The 17528-nt window shown below is 33.9% G+C and overlaps 1 protein-coding gene across 4 annotated transcripts; it reads left to right on the forward strand.

The window, feature by feature from the left end:
* The first annotated feature begins 12033 nt into the window (after positions 1-12033).
* Positions 12034-16924, forward strand: LOC140979005 (uncharacterized). 4 transcript variants are annotated; one of them, XM_073444351.1, is made up of 4 exons: positions 12034-12170; positions 13077-13104; positions 13183-15152; positions 15868-16924. In XM_073444351.1, the coding sequence occupies exon 3, from the start codon at positions 13214-13216 to the stop codon at positions 14852-14854; it is 1641 nt and encodes a 546-aa protein (XP_073300452.1). In that variant the 5' UTR covers positions 12034-12170; positions 13077-13104; positions 13183-13213; the 3' UTR covers positions 14855-15152; positions 15868-16924. The 4 variants fall into 4 exon arrangements, with proteins under 4 accessions (XP_073300452.1, XP_073300450.1, XP_073300451.1 ...); XM_073444349.1 differs by having other exon boundaries at positions 13077-15152; XM_073444350.1 differs by lacking the exon at positions 13077-13104 and having other exon boundaries at positions 12035-12170.
* The last annotated feature ends 604 nt before the right edge of the window (positions 16925-17528 follow it).

The raw sequence follows: 17528 nt of genomic DNA on the forward strand, positions 1-17528 counted from the left end.
TTGCCTCTTGCCCCACGTCGGATCGATGGGGCCCGATACAGTGTGGTTAAACCCACCNTTTTATTTTGAAAATAAAATTTATAATTTTTTTAGTTATTGTAGAGATTTTAATTCTAATTAATTAATAGTATAAAATAAACATGTATTGTAAATATATAATTGTTTCCCTCTAAAAATAATTGTTTCACAAAGATGAATGCTCGTTTTACTTTGATGAGATACAAGATTATATTATTTATTTGTTATTTTTGAATGAAAAAAACGATTTTTAGTATATATGGTATACAATTTAATTTTATTATTTAATTTTTATCATGCTTTAAGTATATTAGTTAAAATTACATACATATTCTCTCTCTATATATATATATATAAGACAGCACGAAGCAGTAGAACTGGAGAATTTAATTATACAAATAACATATAAAATAATTCAGAAACTAACAATAAATAAATCGAGTCCTAAAGCTTGGTATAAAGGTCTTTATCATGGACATTTTTACAATATAATAATAATAATAAGAAACAATAAAAAATTGGAACTTTCATTTAATTCAAAAACTTTGACAAGACTTGTACTATATGATTATATAATGAAATTTCAAAACCTGGATTATATTGTTATTTTTATCGTAATATTCTATTGGAATATGCATTATATATATTGACCTTACTTTAATATTATAAAATTATACTTTGATTACTTTATATTTTATAATGATAGTGGACCAGACAATCCGGTTATATAAATATTATATATAGAGAGAGAGACGTTGATAAATAATAAGCCAGATCTATGCATGTCTAATGTTGATAAATANTATATATATACACACTCTCATATATTTATTACCAATTTTGTCGATATTTGTCTCCACCAATTAATATGACAATTATTTATTAGATGTGATATATCATATCAAATTTGTATATATAATAATTGAGTGTCACCTCATTGATGCAGACATAGGTGAACACAATTGATGAACATAATAACAAAACTATATATATATATACACACACGAGTACATACAATTTTTTAATTAATTTGATCTATCCAGAAAATCACAAATGGTAATTATTTTCTGTCCATCAAAATTTATCTGACTTTTTATTCTGTTATGATGATTTTTTTTATATATAAAAATAGTATTACTTGGTTTTGGTATTCCGGATAATAAAATTGATTTATTTTGGATTTATATCTTTTTTATTATTTCGAGTTGAGAGTGTTCAATAAAAGACTTAATTTAATTTTATTATAAAATATATGTACACTCGTATTTTTATTGGATTTAATTAAGTGATTGATGTGGCCGACATATCGAACGTGGATTATTAAAAAAAAAAAAGAAATTGAAGTTTGTATTTAGGTTATTGACTTTTAAATATAATAATGCCTTTTTTCCATTTTACTTTGGTTGATTCCCTAAATCCTCTTTTCTTTTGTGCTCCTTCCACTTTTTTTAGGTTACATTTCTCCCATTGAAACTATGAAAAAGGAACCCAACCCTGTGCAACTCCATAATTCACACTTTTTATATTCTTCACCTTATAAAATGCTTTTTCTTTTTGTTTATTTTAATAAGATCCAATCTAATCTGACTTCTTATATCATTATTTTTACTCTATGCAAGTATTATGTGGAACTTGAGTATTAAATGTTCAACAATTTCAGCAGACGAAACACACACGATGAGTTAATAATTGTTGTGGAGAATTTATAAAGTAACATTTGAAATGTTATAACACACAATTTAACTAGTAAGATGTGATGACGAATACTATATGATATGGTGATTATATTTGATATATATATATATATGTGTGTGTGTGTGTGTATATATACACATACATACTTCCAATATGTTTGCAACAAAGAAGAGGAATCTAGTATTATGAAACTTAAAGGTTCGAACTTTACAAAACATTTGGGCCATGAGATTAGAAATAAGGGCCAAATATGTTGGTATCCAAATTCTTGTTCTTCTTGGATTGCATTGGACCTATACACGGTTAAATTTGGTGACTCCTTCATTCATTTCTTTTTTCAAATTCATTAATAAAAGGGAAAAATTATTATTGAAGAAATATACTTATCTAAGCATACTAGTTGACAATGCAATATTTTTTTTATGATTCGGACATGGAAAAAGAAATTTATTTTATAATGAATTAACTGGTCTCTCAGTAATAAATATATTAAAATTGAGATTTGAACCTAACTCAACCCCAAAAGCTAGCTCAAGGGGAGAGGATTATCCAAATCTATGTATACAACTCCTAGGTATTTTATTCATCCGATGTGGGACAACTAACAAGATACATAAGAGTAATGAATAGTCGGATGTTTTAATAATTATAAATAAAAACGTAATTTTTTTTATCTAAATGTTGACGATTTATAATTGGTATGTTGTTGTTGAGCCACCAACTTAAATTCCTACTATCTAAATAAAATGAATGTAATGATGAGTAGGATCGAATCTACATAAAACGATATATTTATTTCTTTCGAGGAAATACAACAAAAAAATATTTATTTGATTAGAAATAAATAAAATACTACAACTAATTAACATGCAAGAAGAAATAAACAATCAAGAGGAATAACAATGAAATGTAAAATTTAATATTACCAAACTATGATTCAATTGGTTTCCACTATTCAATCGTATTACTGGTCATCGCCTAATATATTATTCATTCATTCAATTACAAGCAATTAACTTTAGAATTATAGAGACAACCGTTAAAATATTTGTGTTTTCTTAATTTAATTGACCAAACTCAACATCTAGTCAAAAATTATCAATAATCAACAGGGCATGATAGTGTTCCATATTAATTAAAAATGACATTTTCGTTTTGTCAAACAGTTAATCCTAAAATCTGCCAACTAAGATAGCTGCAATTGATAAATTTAGTTTCACCGATTTATCTAGACTAAATATGATATGGTAGCACAATACGCCTAATATAGCACTACTCATGTATCCATCGTTCTTGACAATTATGGATTACTGAATTCGTGGATAACAATAGAAAATTATATATCGAATTAAATTATCAGATTAATCAACATACAAATTTAATAGAAATAAATCATAAACCAACAAAAACTTGAACAAACAATAATATTAAATTAAAACGCAAAAGGCCTCACAGTGATATAATTGAAATAGTAGAAATATTCCTTGAATCAGAAATAAAACTTAGCCTAAAGTTGTGGAGAGAAGATGAGAAATTCTTTGTGTTTCATGTTGAAGAGAGAAAAAGAAGAAGAGATACGTCTTAAAATAAAAACCAAAAAACTATAATAAAACATAATAATACTAGGAAGAGGTTAGTTCTATTAATAATGAAACTAGAGTTTTTATGTAATAAAAATATATTAATTCTTTCCTTATCTCAATAATACATTTATTTTTTCAAAAGTTTTTAATGAATTAAATACCACAATTAGGACTCCAATTAAGCTTGTTGGAAGTGAAAACAATGAGAAATTTGATAACAAAAATACGAACTATTATGATATAATCAATAATCCGTCTTAAGTGTCTTCTCATGAATTAATGAATTAGACGGAACATCTTGGTACATAATAAACGTAGCGGGTCAATTTTCATGAATTTGATCGAGAATGTAAAATATTCTAAAACAATGCTTGATATTAAAACGATGGAGGGTAGTTCGTCTGCTTGGCTTATCAAGTATGTGATATCATCATTGTAAGGTCCAAAATACGATAACGTAATCCAACTGCATACAAATCTAGGGAAAATGAAAAATAACTAATTAAATAGTTTTAATTTCATGAATTAATTATGGTGTGCATGTTTCAATGTTTTAAATAGGATTTTCTGTTAGGATGCATAAAATTGTGTTTTAAAGGTTATTCGAGACGCGATTGAGGAACGAAGACCTGTGACCATATAAGGGAAAATATTTTTATTAATGATTATTTTAAATTATTTAATACATGGTATATTTTAATATGTATTTTCGAAAATGAGGTGTTTTTACACGCCGAGTCGTATTTTAAACCGGTGATCGATTTTCGATGAAAATATGAACTTTTTGAGAACTCGACTAATATTTTCACAAACTTTCCTAAACAAAATATTTTAAATATTATATAATGGGTTTAATGGACCTATTATACTAGGTTAATGGGCCTAAGCTTACGCCATTTGTTTTATATCAAATAATCAAGCTTCCAAGCTCTTTTATTTCCTTCAAACTACACGCCCATCACCTAAGATTACTAGGACTCTTCTTCCGCCGATTTTCTTCGCATCGCGAATTGTTTTTCGTGCATGAAATACGCAAAGGCACGCCTTAATCTTCCTTCAAACATCTTTCACACCATATTATGTATATTTAATTATCCTTGCATGAAAAATATGATGCACTACTTGTATTTTCGTTTTTATGGCTATATATGCATAAAATTAGAGTTTTTTTTTTTAAAACTCTTGCTAAGGATGGACAAAGGGGCTGTTATGGTAGGGGTATTTGAAGGGATGTTTTTACAACACTTAAGGGTCCATATATGCATAGATAAGGGCTGCATGTGAAGGGCTGATGGCTTGAACGAAAATTGATATTTTAAGAAGACTAGGGTTTCGGATTGTGGGAATTGGTGGGCAAGGTGTGGACTGCATCCAGAGGGTGTAGGAGGGTTGTGAGGTGGTCCTAGAAGGGTGGGGTTGCACCTGGTCCAGAGGCAAAGGCTAACGCCGCACTCCATGGCCGCGTGATCGCGGTGCGAGCGTAAGAATGGGACTAGCGTGCATGGTTCTTAAGGATGGTCCAGAGAGATCCTAAAGGGTTCGGTCTAGGTCCTAGGAGGGTTGGTCAGGGGCTGGTCCAATCGGTTAGGGTTTAGGTTCGAAAGATTGGAGGGTGACATGAGTTACGGTTTGATCCAAATAGGGACAAAAATTCAGTAGCTGATCTAGGCTGGTTCGAATGTTTTAATTGGCTTAATTTGAGTTGTATAAGGTATGGATACATGTTAATAAGCTTTGGTTCAAGTTTGATTGAGTTTTGAGTCAATACGAGTTAAAACCGCGATGTACGTCTAAATTTAAATACGAATTGAGAAATTAGTCGAGGAGCATAAGTTTACGTCTACGAAATTTTTATGGGTTGTATTTTAAGGTGTCATGTGAAGTTTGGATGGATTTGAGTCGTCATTTTAAGGTCTAAGAATAAATTGAGAAAGTTAGGGTTTCAGGGACAAAACGGTCATTTTACATTTGAAAAATGTTAGACGTCCTGACAGTTCTTTGAATGCTGTAATAAATGTTAAAATGTTTATTTCAAATGTTTATGGAATTTTATGATAAAACGTTAATGCTGAAAGACATGCCGCACGCTTGGTTTAAAAGAAAAATGATTTATATATGCATGAATTTTTATAAGTGATTGATATATGAAAGGTTGAAGGAGGTAAATTGATTGTGACTAATACGATGATACGATGATATGTAAAGCCAAGGCTCAGTTGACGGGTGAGAGTGTCGCGGATGTCCCCGCCGCTCGGTACCGTGGTTATACATAGATGGATCCATCGACCTACAGCTAATACGATAGTCACAATTGAGCATATGAATTCAATAAAAAGGGGAACATATACGTATATGACGAAAAGAAAAAACTATATGAAGAAAGGAAAAACATTTAAGTTTATGCATGTTGATGAAATGCTATTTTATTAAAAGTATTGTTACTGTTGCTTGTGAATGTATATGTATTACTTGCTATCATGGTTAAGGTTTGTTGAGTCAATAGACTCACTAAGTGTGATTGATGTAGGTGAGCATGAAGTTGATGGAGGACTTGATGGTTGAACTATATAGACTGAAGGTGCACACAACCCGAGAACCGTCGCTAGTTTTCCGCAAAAAAATACGTTTATTATAATTTTACTTTAAAAATTTCATGACTTTTATGCTTTTGAGTGTTTTTGAGAGGATTTAAGAGTTTATCCTTTATTTTGAAAATTACTAATTTTAGGTTTGGTGACGTTTACGATTTTATGTTTTGAATTGCGTTCTTTTGGATTTTCAAATAATAGGTTGGTTGGTTATGTTAATAGCAAACGAGTAGTGGACGTTTCAGTTGGTATCAGAGCAATGTTCCTGTAAAGGGTTGTGCTACCTCCAGTTCCGGAAAGTTCAGTCGTCAAGCCTCAAGTCTGTAATTTTAATTGCTTTACATGATTTTTATGATGGTACCTGCATGTTTATATGGTTATACGTTTACGCTACATGTTTAAAAGCTTTTTGATGTTAAATGATATATATGCTTAAAGTTGCTCAAAAAGAGATTATTATATGCTGCATGATCAGAAAATTAGATTTAAATGCATGTTGGTTATGTTTAGAATTTGGAAAATATTCAGATATAATATCTCCTAGATGCGCACCTAGTACCGATAGGCAAGCTGAGACTAATGAAGATCGTTAAGGAAATGCACTCCCACCTCCTAATGGGGATGCTGTTACTCGTGTTCTAGAGGGCATGACACGTTTCTTTGAGCAGCAGGCTCAACATGCTCGGAGGCTGCAGCACGACATGTATGATCAGTTTTGGAGGCTGAGTCCGAAGGAATTTTCTGGCACCACTGACCCATTTGTTTCCGAGGGTGGGATTCGATTTCTTGAGGTGCATTTCCATTAACTGGATATAGGAGATGCTGACCGAGTTAGGTGTGCTGCATATATGCTGCGAGACGACGCTTCTCTTTGGTGGGAAAGAGTTGAACATGAAGTTGATCTAGCCACCCTCACTTGGGTGCAACTTCAGAACATCTTCTACGAGAAGTATTTTACTGCTGAAGTTCGTGGACGCTTGAAGAGGGAGTTCATGACTCTTTGTTAGGGAGATACGACTGTGGCCAAGTTTGTTAAGAGATTTGATAGGGGTTGTCACTTTGTAGCCCTTATTGCTAAGGATGTTGCCGAGAAATTAAGGTACTTCTTGGATGGCTTACGACCTACCATAAGTCGTGATGTGATGATGATGCGACCAGAGGACTATGCAACTGCCACTGCTTGTACATTCCAAGCTAAGCAAGCCCTGAAAGATATGGATTTTGAGATAGCGCAAGAGGCAGCAGCACCAACAGAGCTCTCAGCCAGTCAAGAGGCAATTTACGGAACCTCTGAAAGCTCAAGGGCAACCGAATCCCCAAAGACAATGGAAAAAGCCGGGGCAACATAAGCCACCATAGTTTGGAGCACCAAAACCTGAAAAGATGCCATTATGCAAAAGATGCAATCACTTACACTATGGCAAATGTATGTGAGGATCATATAGGTACTTCATATGTAAGGAGGAAGGACATAAAGCTGCTCATTTCCCAAAGAAGAAGGACCAACTGTTGGCAGAGCTTATGTCATGCATGCTGAAGAAGTTGATGAAGAGCCATACACGACTCTAATAAATGGTAACCTAGTTATTTAACATTTTTATATTGTTTTATTGCATGAAATGTTAAATTGGTTATGATAATTGATTGGGATAATGCAGAACTTAGAAGAAATTAGGTTGCATGCTATACTATAGTTGAATTTAAGGGACAGCATGGAAAAACTATAGAAATTGAGCATGAAATATGAGCCTTAATAATGTAAAGGAATGAATTGAACCAAATTATTAATTTATAAGGCTTAAAATTGGGAAAAATCGAGATTATGGGGTGTTTTTGGCATTTTTCAAAAGCTTGGGGACCAAAGTGCAAAAACCGAAAAGTTTGAGGGATAAATTGCATAGGGCCGAGATTTCAAGGGCTAAACTGAAATTTTCAAGATTCTAGGGAATGAAATTGAGGAAACCGAAATTTCAAGGGTAAAAATCTAGAATTTTCGAAAATTTTATGGGACTAAATAGTAATTTTCGAAAACTTAAGGACCAAATTGAAGAAAATCCGAAACTTTAGGGTTGTAAATGCAATTTCCGAAAATTATTTGGGACAAATTGGGTAATTTTCGAGAATTACTAGGACTAAAATGGAAAATTTCGAGAATCTTGGGTAATTAATGATAGAAATACTTTAAGTTTCAACACGATTGGAATTGATAGTATATTCGTCGCAGAGAGAATATTCATTTTAGGTGTAGCTACCTATGCGTTGCTGGATTCGGGAGCTACACATTCATTCATATCCGAGACATTTGTCAAGCGAATAAAAATTATACCGAGGATATGGAATTTGTTTTCAAGGTTTCGATTCTTTTTGGTGATCAAATGGTCACTTCGAGTATCGTGAAGAATCTGAAGCTTCGTTTGCACAAAGATGTGGTTCGGGCAAATCTTATCGTACTCCCAATGCCTGGATTCAACATCATACTTGGCATGGATTGGCTATCATTGAATGGAGCTTCGATAGCTTTTCGGTAGAGGTCAGTGTCTATTTAACCGCCCAGCGGGAAATCTTTTGTCTTTGAGGTAGCAAGGAACAAACAAATGCCGCAAATTATCTCATGCATCCGTGCGAGGAAACTTATGAAGTGATACTGTCAAGCTTTTCTAGCATGTGTTATNTGTGGGCAGATTTTATGATGTGAGATGAAATACTATTGTTTAGTATTCAAATAGCATATTTTGGGCTCATTGTAAAGAAATTTTAAACTCGTTATCCGCTGTAATTAATTAACCCTAATCAAATTGATTTGATCAATTTCAAGGAGCCGGGATACCATCAGCTGAAGGTAAAGGAGTCTGATGTTCATAAGACAAACTTTAGGACTTGATATGAGCATTATGAGTTTATGGTCATGTCATTTGGGTTGACCAATGCGCCAGCGATCTTCATGGATCTCATGAATCGCGTATTTTAGTCGTGTCATGATCAATTCATCATAGTCTTCATGATGAAATTCTAATTTACTCGAATAGCCTATAGGAGCATAATCAGCACTTGAGAACGACGCTACAAATATTGCAAGATATAAAGTTATTCGCTAAGTTCAGCAAGTGCGATTTTTGGCTCGAGAGAGAGGCGTTCTTAGGCCACATCATTTCTAGAGATGGAGTCGAGGTTGATCCGAGCAAAGTTGAGGCAATTAAGGAACGACCAGTACCGAAGAGCGTAACTGAGATCCGTAGTGTCTTGGGTCTAGCTGGCTACTACCGAAAGTTCATTCAAGGTTTCTCTACTATCGCGGTACCCTTGACCGCTTTGACAAAGAAGAATGCAAAATTTATTTAGGGAACTGATCGAGCAAAACTTGCACTGTAAAATCCTTAGTAAAAATTAATAATATTCAAACTCGAAATAATCGCAAGTGCACGATGTCAATTAATAATGTAGTGTATGAGAGTACGAGTATCGTTCCTTTAATAACTGTATTTCACAATTGTTAATCTCAGTTATTAAACCTTTAGCAATGATAATTCAGATAATTGTTTACTACTACGAGGATTAAATAAAAGCTCAACTAAATGATTTAAAAATTAAATGATGAAATAAATAAGCTAAAATGATTGATTAAAGATTCAATGAGAAATAAATTTGTTGGGAATCTCGGTTCACCTACCATTCGTTAATTTACTTAATTCGTTCGACAATAATCTACACTTTCGACGGGATTTCCTATCCAATTGAACACGTCCTCTCGAGTTATGCCAAACTAATTCAACACAGTAAAGTAATTAAATCTATTTAATTATTTATCAAATGTGAATTGCATGTCTTTCTATGAAATCCCCAAGCTTTTGACCTACTGGACTATGACTATCGACATGTATCCGACTTCATATTTCGATGTAAATTGTAAATCCACGAATTATGCTACTCATTCCTATCACGGGCTATTATCTCGAACTCAGTCATAATATGAAATCATCACTAAAGTTAGCTACGCTTCAACAAAGCAATGAAAATAATAGCACGATCAAGAATAAATCAAAAGTCGATAGATGAATTAACTAAACTTGGTTTCGGGATAGGATGCCCTTAAATCCCAACAAATAATGAAAATTTGCTACTAGAATTCATGATCAAACTAAGCAAAACAATATTTAAACAAGAGGAAATAATCTTTAAAACTTAAACCCACTTACACTTAATTCGGAATTGTGGCTTGAACTTGCTTGCTAAACGGACGAAGTCTTGGCCGAAGCTTGGGCAGCATTTTGCCAAATTTTTGAGTAGAGTCTTGAGTCGTTTCAGCAGCACTTCGACGTATTTTTGTTGAGCATGAAGAACCACACGAAGTCCTCCTTTTTTCCCTTGCCTTGGCCGAAACTTTTGAGAGAAATGAGAGGGGATTTGAGTGTGTTGCTTGCTACAACACATGGGGTATTTATAAGTGCAAAAGTGACCCTTCTCCTCCCCTTCATTCAGCCATCCAAGACCCTTGAAATGCCCCCAAAGATGATGGTCCAAATGGCTTCCAAGTGGTCAAAGTTTATCCAAAAACCAAAGGTCACTTTGGTGTACTCAATGGTCACTTCTTACACATTGATTATCTCCAACTTTTAGTTCCTCTTATGGCTGAATTTTTGTCTCCTTTAGGACATGCATCAATGAGCTTCCTTGAGCTGAGGGTTTAAGCTCGTGAGCTAGGGTTTTCTCCCAAGAATGAATGAGCTCCCTTGAGCAGAGGGTTTTAGCTTGTGAGCTGAGAGTTTCTTCAATAAGTTTCTTTGAGCTGAGGGTTTCATCAATGAGCGACGTCCCTTCAATTCTTATGGTTTTGCATTGCTTCGATTTCTTTTTGAGCTACTTTCCGAGCTCTTTGAGGTGATTTGTTTCGAAAATCCGGGTCCTCACATTATCTACTTCCTAAATTGAAACTCCTAGTAACTCAAATAGTTCAAATAGTTTAACAACCAATGCAACAAGTAAATAAGTGAATCTTCATATTCAAACTGTCGAAAAATCTTGAAACGTTCTATACAGAAACGGTCGAGTGATTTGGTAGAGGCCATTGATGATCTTTGAAGATCTGATAAATGTTCTTTGTTGCGAGGGGTGATGATAAATAATGAATAATAATTAGGAGTGCTCAGAAATATTTTCAGGGAATGTAAGCTTGAATGTGTGTTCTTGTGAATTTATGTATCTTCAACTCTTCTTGGCATCTTTTATTTAAAGTACCTTTTAAATTAGCCCGTTCAAAGATAACTTGTACTGTTTCTCGACAATAGACATATCAACATCAGTCGTTGCAACTATCATTTAATGCTCATTAATATCTTTCCTGCTTTTGCGACTTTAACTTTATAATTTATCAAAAAGCTTGTCAAAGTCCAAACTTTTTGTCATTCGAGAGTTGTTAGGATCTTTTTGTAATCTTTTTATTTTAAGCTTTTGTCTGTATTTTTTAAAACCTCAAATCCGACCGTTCCCAGTTTTGTTGGAAATCAATTGTTTGAACTTTGTACACTGTTTTAAATGCTTTCGACCAGTCAATTGGAGTAAAATAAATACAACGGTTTGATGGCTCTGCATTATGATACCGGTTGAACGTAGCTTTGAGACCGGTTGAACGTGTATCTACTGAATTTTAAGTATAACGGTCGAGTACATGTAGTGCAAAGCAAACAATAGCTTGATCTAACAGAATAAATTATTGTTTGTCATCATCAAAACTAAAGGATCTAACATATTTATTATAATAATAAATAGGTAGAATATTTTGTTTTTTTTTAAACTTATAAATTGTTTTTTTAAATTTTCTCGATCAGGTGTGATATTATTGTTGATGTATATCTTTTTTTTTTCTTCAAGAAAATAAGAATGATATATGGGTTAGTTTGGTATTGATAATATATAAGCTTGATCATGTATTTTTTTATTTATGTTTTTTTTTTTGACAANATCAAAATATCGATCAAATTAAAAATAAATTTCAAATTTATCCTATATTTTGTGTGTGTGTGTGTGTATATATATATATCAAAATATCGATCAAATTAAAACTAAATTTCAAATTTATCCTATATTGTTTGTTGTGTACTTGTGATGGATGAAACAAGGAACATGCTAAACCCATAACCCGATTAACTAGCCCAAGCCCATACCACCAAAAAGAATTGGCCCAAACCAATTCCTATCCAACTTCAACTCTCGAACTCCGGTGACATATTTACCGTTCTCTACTAAGCGACGGAGATTTCTGGCTGTTCTTCCATAAAATTTTGTGTTATTGGTACGAATGCTAATCCTTCTCTCTTGGGATGATTTGAAAGTATTTATTTGTTCAAAAAGATGGAATCTTTGTGATCTCGATGTTCGTTTCTTATGAATTATAGCTCGATCTCTATATGTTTGAGTTTTTCAAGTAATGATTTTTGAATGAATCTGTTCACTGTGAGCACTTTTTCCCAGTTGAATCGAGTGAATTTTCGTTTTGTTTGGTCAGATTCAGTTTACTCTGCAATTATATTGGCGCACGAGTGCTGATTACGCATTTCCAAGGTTCAACCTTTGGCCTTTCCGAGGTTGTATCCTGTGAATTTTGATACCCCCCCCCCCCCCCCCTAAAAAGTGCCAGCGGGAGTATTTTGGTCACACAGTTGTTGAACCTTTTTTAATATGTTTTTACTTTCTATTCTTTTCTCTGTAGATTTTCATATTCTTTCTGTTTCTTTATTGCTTAAGACTTATGATATGTAATGTATTTGAGTAGGATGGATTTCAAAAATGACTGCCCGAATTCATAATTTTTATAATTGAGATAAATGATGCTAAGATGAAATTTGACGACTCTTAATATGGTTTAGTTATTAATTCGGGCAGTCATTTTGAAATCCATCCTACATAAATACATTACCTATCAAAAGTCTTAAGCAATAAAGAAACAGAAAGAGTGAAAATCTAACAGAGAAGAATGTATCTTTTATAATTGAGATAAATGTTGCTAAGATGAAATTTGACTACTCTTAATATGGTTTAGTTATTAATGCACAGGAATAGGAGTTCTTGCTTAATAGATCGATGGCATAATCTATACAGGAGATAAAGTTGTTATTTTATTTTTTAGATCTTGGTCAATTAATGACATGTTTTTTGCAAATTGTCGAATTCTTGACATGTATGTCTAATTTCTTTTCAGATTGTGATTCTTCGTTACAAGTGTAGAGGTGTGTTTTGTGACGACTGGTTTCAAATGAATAATCTCTGACTGAGACGACTAATCACTTTTCTATTCAACAATTTAGATGCCAAGGGCTCAAAGAAAATGCGTTAGAAATGGTTAATTTGTTCCGCACCTTCTCAAACTCCAAGAAAATATTTCGGACGCATTTCCTCACCTTAATTCACACCTCGGTGCAACTCAAACATATCGTCTCGCATGATGAAAACTTCAGTATGTCAATACTAGATTCTTTACATGAAGGACTGAACTGGAAGACCCTTACACAAAGATTCAAGTCAGTTGGATTCACCAACCCCTTAGTTCAAACTATACTCTTACAGCTGAAAGAACCTTCAAATTCTAGAAAAGCCCTGAATTTATTTCATTGGTCGGCGAAAGAAATGCATGTCCAGCATGGGACTTCCACTTTTTGCATGACAATCCATATTTTGGTCAAAGGCAGGCTCATCAAGGATGCCAAGGCATTACTTGAAACAGTTTTATCCAAACCTTCCTCTCATGATAAAGCTCAAGTACTTACTGTTCTTGATTCTTTGCTAAACACTTATGAGGCTGTTGACTCAATTGCTTTTGTGTTTGACTTGTTCATTCGAACTTGTGCAAAGTTGAGAATGGTTGATGTTATTCTTGATGCTTGCAAATTGTTGTTTGATCATGGATTTCGTCTGAACTTGACGACTTTTAATATTCTGCTTCATGTGATGCAAAAATCTGATAAGACTGATTTGCTTTGGGGTGTATATCGCCACATGATTGAAACAAGAGTTTGCCCAGATGAAGTGACGACACAAATCATGGTTAAAGCTTTATGTAAAGAAGGAAAGCTGGAAAAATTTCTCGATATTTTAGATAGGATGTGTGGTAAGAGGTGTTCAGTTTCTGCACAGATAGTGAATACTTGTTTGGTCTACGAAATGATAGAGGAAGATTGGATAGAAGATGGGTTACTGTTATTGAAGAGAATGTTGCAGAAAGACATGATAGTTGACACCGTTTCATATTCATTGGTTGTGTTTGCCAAAGTCAAGATGGGAAATCTCTGTGCCGCTATGGAGATATACGAGGAAATGCTCAAGAGAGGTTTTCATGAGAATGCTTTTATCTGCAGTTTGTTCGTAGGGGCATATTGTGAGGAGGGAAGGATCGATGACGCAGTGGCGCTGTTAGAAAAGATGGAAACTTTGGGATTTAAGCCACCGGCAGAGACCTTTAGCCTGATGATTAAATGTTGCTCTATTAACGGACGATTGGATGATAGCTTAGTATTTTGTAAGAAAATGGTTAGGATAGGGCATATTCCTAGTTGTTCGGCTGTTAGTGAGATGATTGGGAAGCTTTGTGAAAATTGGAAGACTGAGCAGGCTGATGAGATGCTGACCATCTTGTTGGATAAAGGTCTTGCTTGTGATGAAAATGCATTTTCATATCTGATTTATGGATATTGTAAAGATGGTAATATTGAGAGGGCTACAACGATTTATTTTGAGATGGAGTTCAGATCATTATCTCCTAATATGTTGGGTTTTACTTCTTTGATTGTTGGTCACTGCAAGTGTGAGAGATTAATAGAAGCGAACAAGTATCTGGAAATGATGAAATCGAGGTCACTGCTTCCAAGTCCAAATGTTTATAAGGAATTAATTGCTAGTCACTGGAGGAAGGGTGACAAAACAAGGGCTCATCAACTTAACTGTGAGATGGTTGGAACATGGCCAAAGACTGATGATTCCTGATATATGGAATTTCTAGTTGATTTGCCGCTTATGCAAAAGCGATGGCATGGTTAAAAGCTTGAAGGAAGCAATTTATGAGCAATACATATGACAACCGTAAAGCTCGTCTGGACAGCAAAGTTTTCATTTCATGTTCGTGGTTTTAGAGAAAATGAAGTTAAGAACAAATAACCATCTTGTTGACACTTGAACACTTGGTTACTGAGCTGAGGAAACTGTCTTCTGATTTTCATTTTTGCGCTGTTGTGAACCTAAATTCGGATTCTGCTTTGAAGTTGCTCACTGTTCTTTATACGCGGTATGATGTCATATCCTCAAGTTGCTGTAAATTTTTTATAAAGATTAGCTATAACTCTCAAAACTAATTTAGGAACCTTAACATTTCATTTTCACGAGGCATGTGAAGTACAACATGATATTAAAACTGTCAGTTTTAGAAATTTGAAGGCACTCGATTGAGAGGTGATCTGTTCAGTAATCATAATTTTGGAGCTACTAAATTATTTATTTCACTAGTAATAATTGCATCCAAAGGAATATTAAGTTGCAATTAAGCCTGTATGATGGCGCATGTGGCAAACTGAACTAAATATATTTGGAAGTCAAATTTTAATCAGGCCAAAACTAGTTCTTCCCATACAAAATTTCCTTGCAAAGCAAGTGACAGATTGAGCATCTTTTGGTGCTATTAGAGGGAGTGTTTCTTTGGGAAGGAAGTTAAGTGTTGTGACCATGGTATTGGAATCTCGGTCCATGTAATCCCAAGGTTTGGAATCAAACTTTTTTTCTTTTATTGCTCATCATGGATGATGAACATGAGGTGATACCAGCAGAGTTTGATCATTTCATGTATGATTCTTTAACAAATCCACTACCTGTTCGGTTAAGCGATATGTGGAGTAGCTTCAGACCGCTTCTCTTGCGTGTTGTGCATGGAAAAAAGTTGCTGTTTTTCATTCAGGGTTTCTATGTTATGCTACCTTCAAATAAAAAAAAAACTGTTGCTTTTGCAGGATTTCGAATGAAATACCAGCAAGAATTAGAGTTTTCGACTTCGACTTTGCAGCTCCACTTTTAGAGGAAAGTTTCACTCAACAACAGAGAGACAAATCCGGTCATGTTCAGTGGCCAGAGATTTCCCATATCCCAAATGTATGTATTGATGACAGTCAGATTCAGTTTCACTCACGATACATGTAAGGTATGTGGGACTAGGATAATCTTGAAGAAGAGGTATGGATCTCACAAAACTCTCATTTCTGTTTCTTTTGATCACAAGGATAGTAAAATATTTTTTTATTTAATTTTCCAAGTTAGTATTCAAAAAATGTACCATTTTTTTAAATTCAGAAAAAGGAGTTATCGTGAATTTAGTTTTGGGTTTTAAGTATGGATGGATTAGGTGATCACAGATTGAAGAGTATGTTAAGTAGTTGTCTTTGCACGAGGATCAAATATTTGGCTTGAAGGGGGCTTAAAAGGACTGTGCCTCGATCGTATAGATGTGAGAATTACTTCAAAGTTGACTGAAAATGATTTATTTTCAATTACCATTACGTTGAATAGCTATTATTCTTGGGTTCTTGAGTTTGCCTCTAATCTTAAGTTTAGAGGAGTAAAAACATAGAAGCAAAGAACACAAGGTTTTCGGATTACATATTTTGAATGTTTGATGTGTTAGATCATAACTATGGTGTGCGAACTTTTTGTTTATTAAGGAAAAGAAACGCCTTGGCCTTTCGTTTTGGGTTTCAGGGATGATTCTTTATCGGACAAACTGTATATATCGTTGTTTATCTATGAAATAGCAGGTCGTTTTAAGGCGAGACGCGCAGGAAATAATCTCATCAGGGTCTTTCATCTTGTTTAGAATCCTACATTTCGTGCGCTTCAAAAGGTCAAAGACTTCTGGCTTAAATTTACCAATCTGTAATATTTTCTATTATTCGGTTCTGCAAACCAACAATCGAAAAGGGATCGCTGGAAAAAGAATATTTAGCATATAAGTCAGCAGTGTGATACAGATTTCTTAGCAGTAACATTTACAGGGAACCATCAATTATTCTCTTACACCTGTGCGTGCACCTGCATTTCAAAAAAAGTATCATGATATTTTGAATGTTTCCTTGAAATTTTTTTTTTTTTTTAAAAACTTTCGTCGAACGGACATTTTAGGGATCGTTCACGCAATGGGGTGACGTGGACTTTGGAGTAAAACTCAAATTGTATAAAAAAAAAAATTATAAATATCACTTGTGCGTACGTGCGCACGATGCGTACATCCGATAGATAGACGTCACATCAGCGATGTTTTGACGCTCCACCAGTATTCTCGCGATGCACACTGTGTGGATCAAACCTCACACATATATATATGAGTGGGTCTCATGTGAGACCGTCTCACGGATCCTAATATGTGAGACGGGTCAACACTACCGATATTCACAATAAAAATTAATCCTCTTAGCATCAAAAGTAATATTTTTTCATGGATGACCCAAATAAGAGATCCGTCTCACAAAATACGACACGTGAGACCGTCTCATACAAGTTTTTGCTTATATATATTTATATTAAAATTCTGAATCTAAGACCTTTATGCCGATGATTATTAATTTAATAATTTCCATTCTTTTCCATAAAAGAAAAAATAATAAATGAATAAAAGCATGAG

Source organism: Primulina huaijiensis, chromosome 6 (assembly GCF_012295235.1).
Source record: "Primulina huaijiensis isolate GDHJ02 chromosome 6, ASM1229523v2, whole genome shotgun sequence".
Taxonomy (NCBI): Eukaryota; Viridiplantae; Streptophyta; class Magnoliopsida; order Lamiales; family Gesneriaceae; genus Primulina; species Primulina huaijiensis.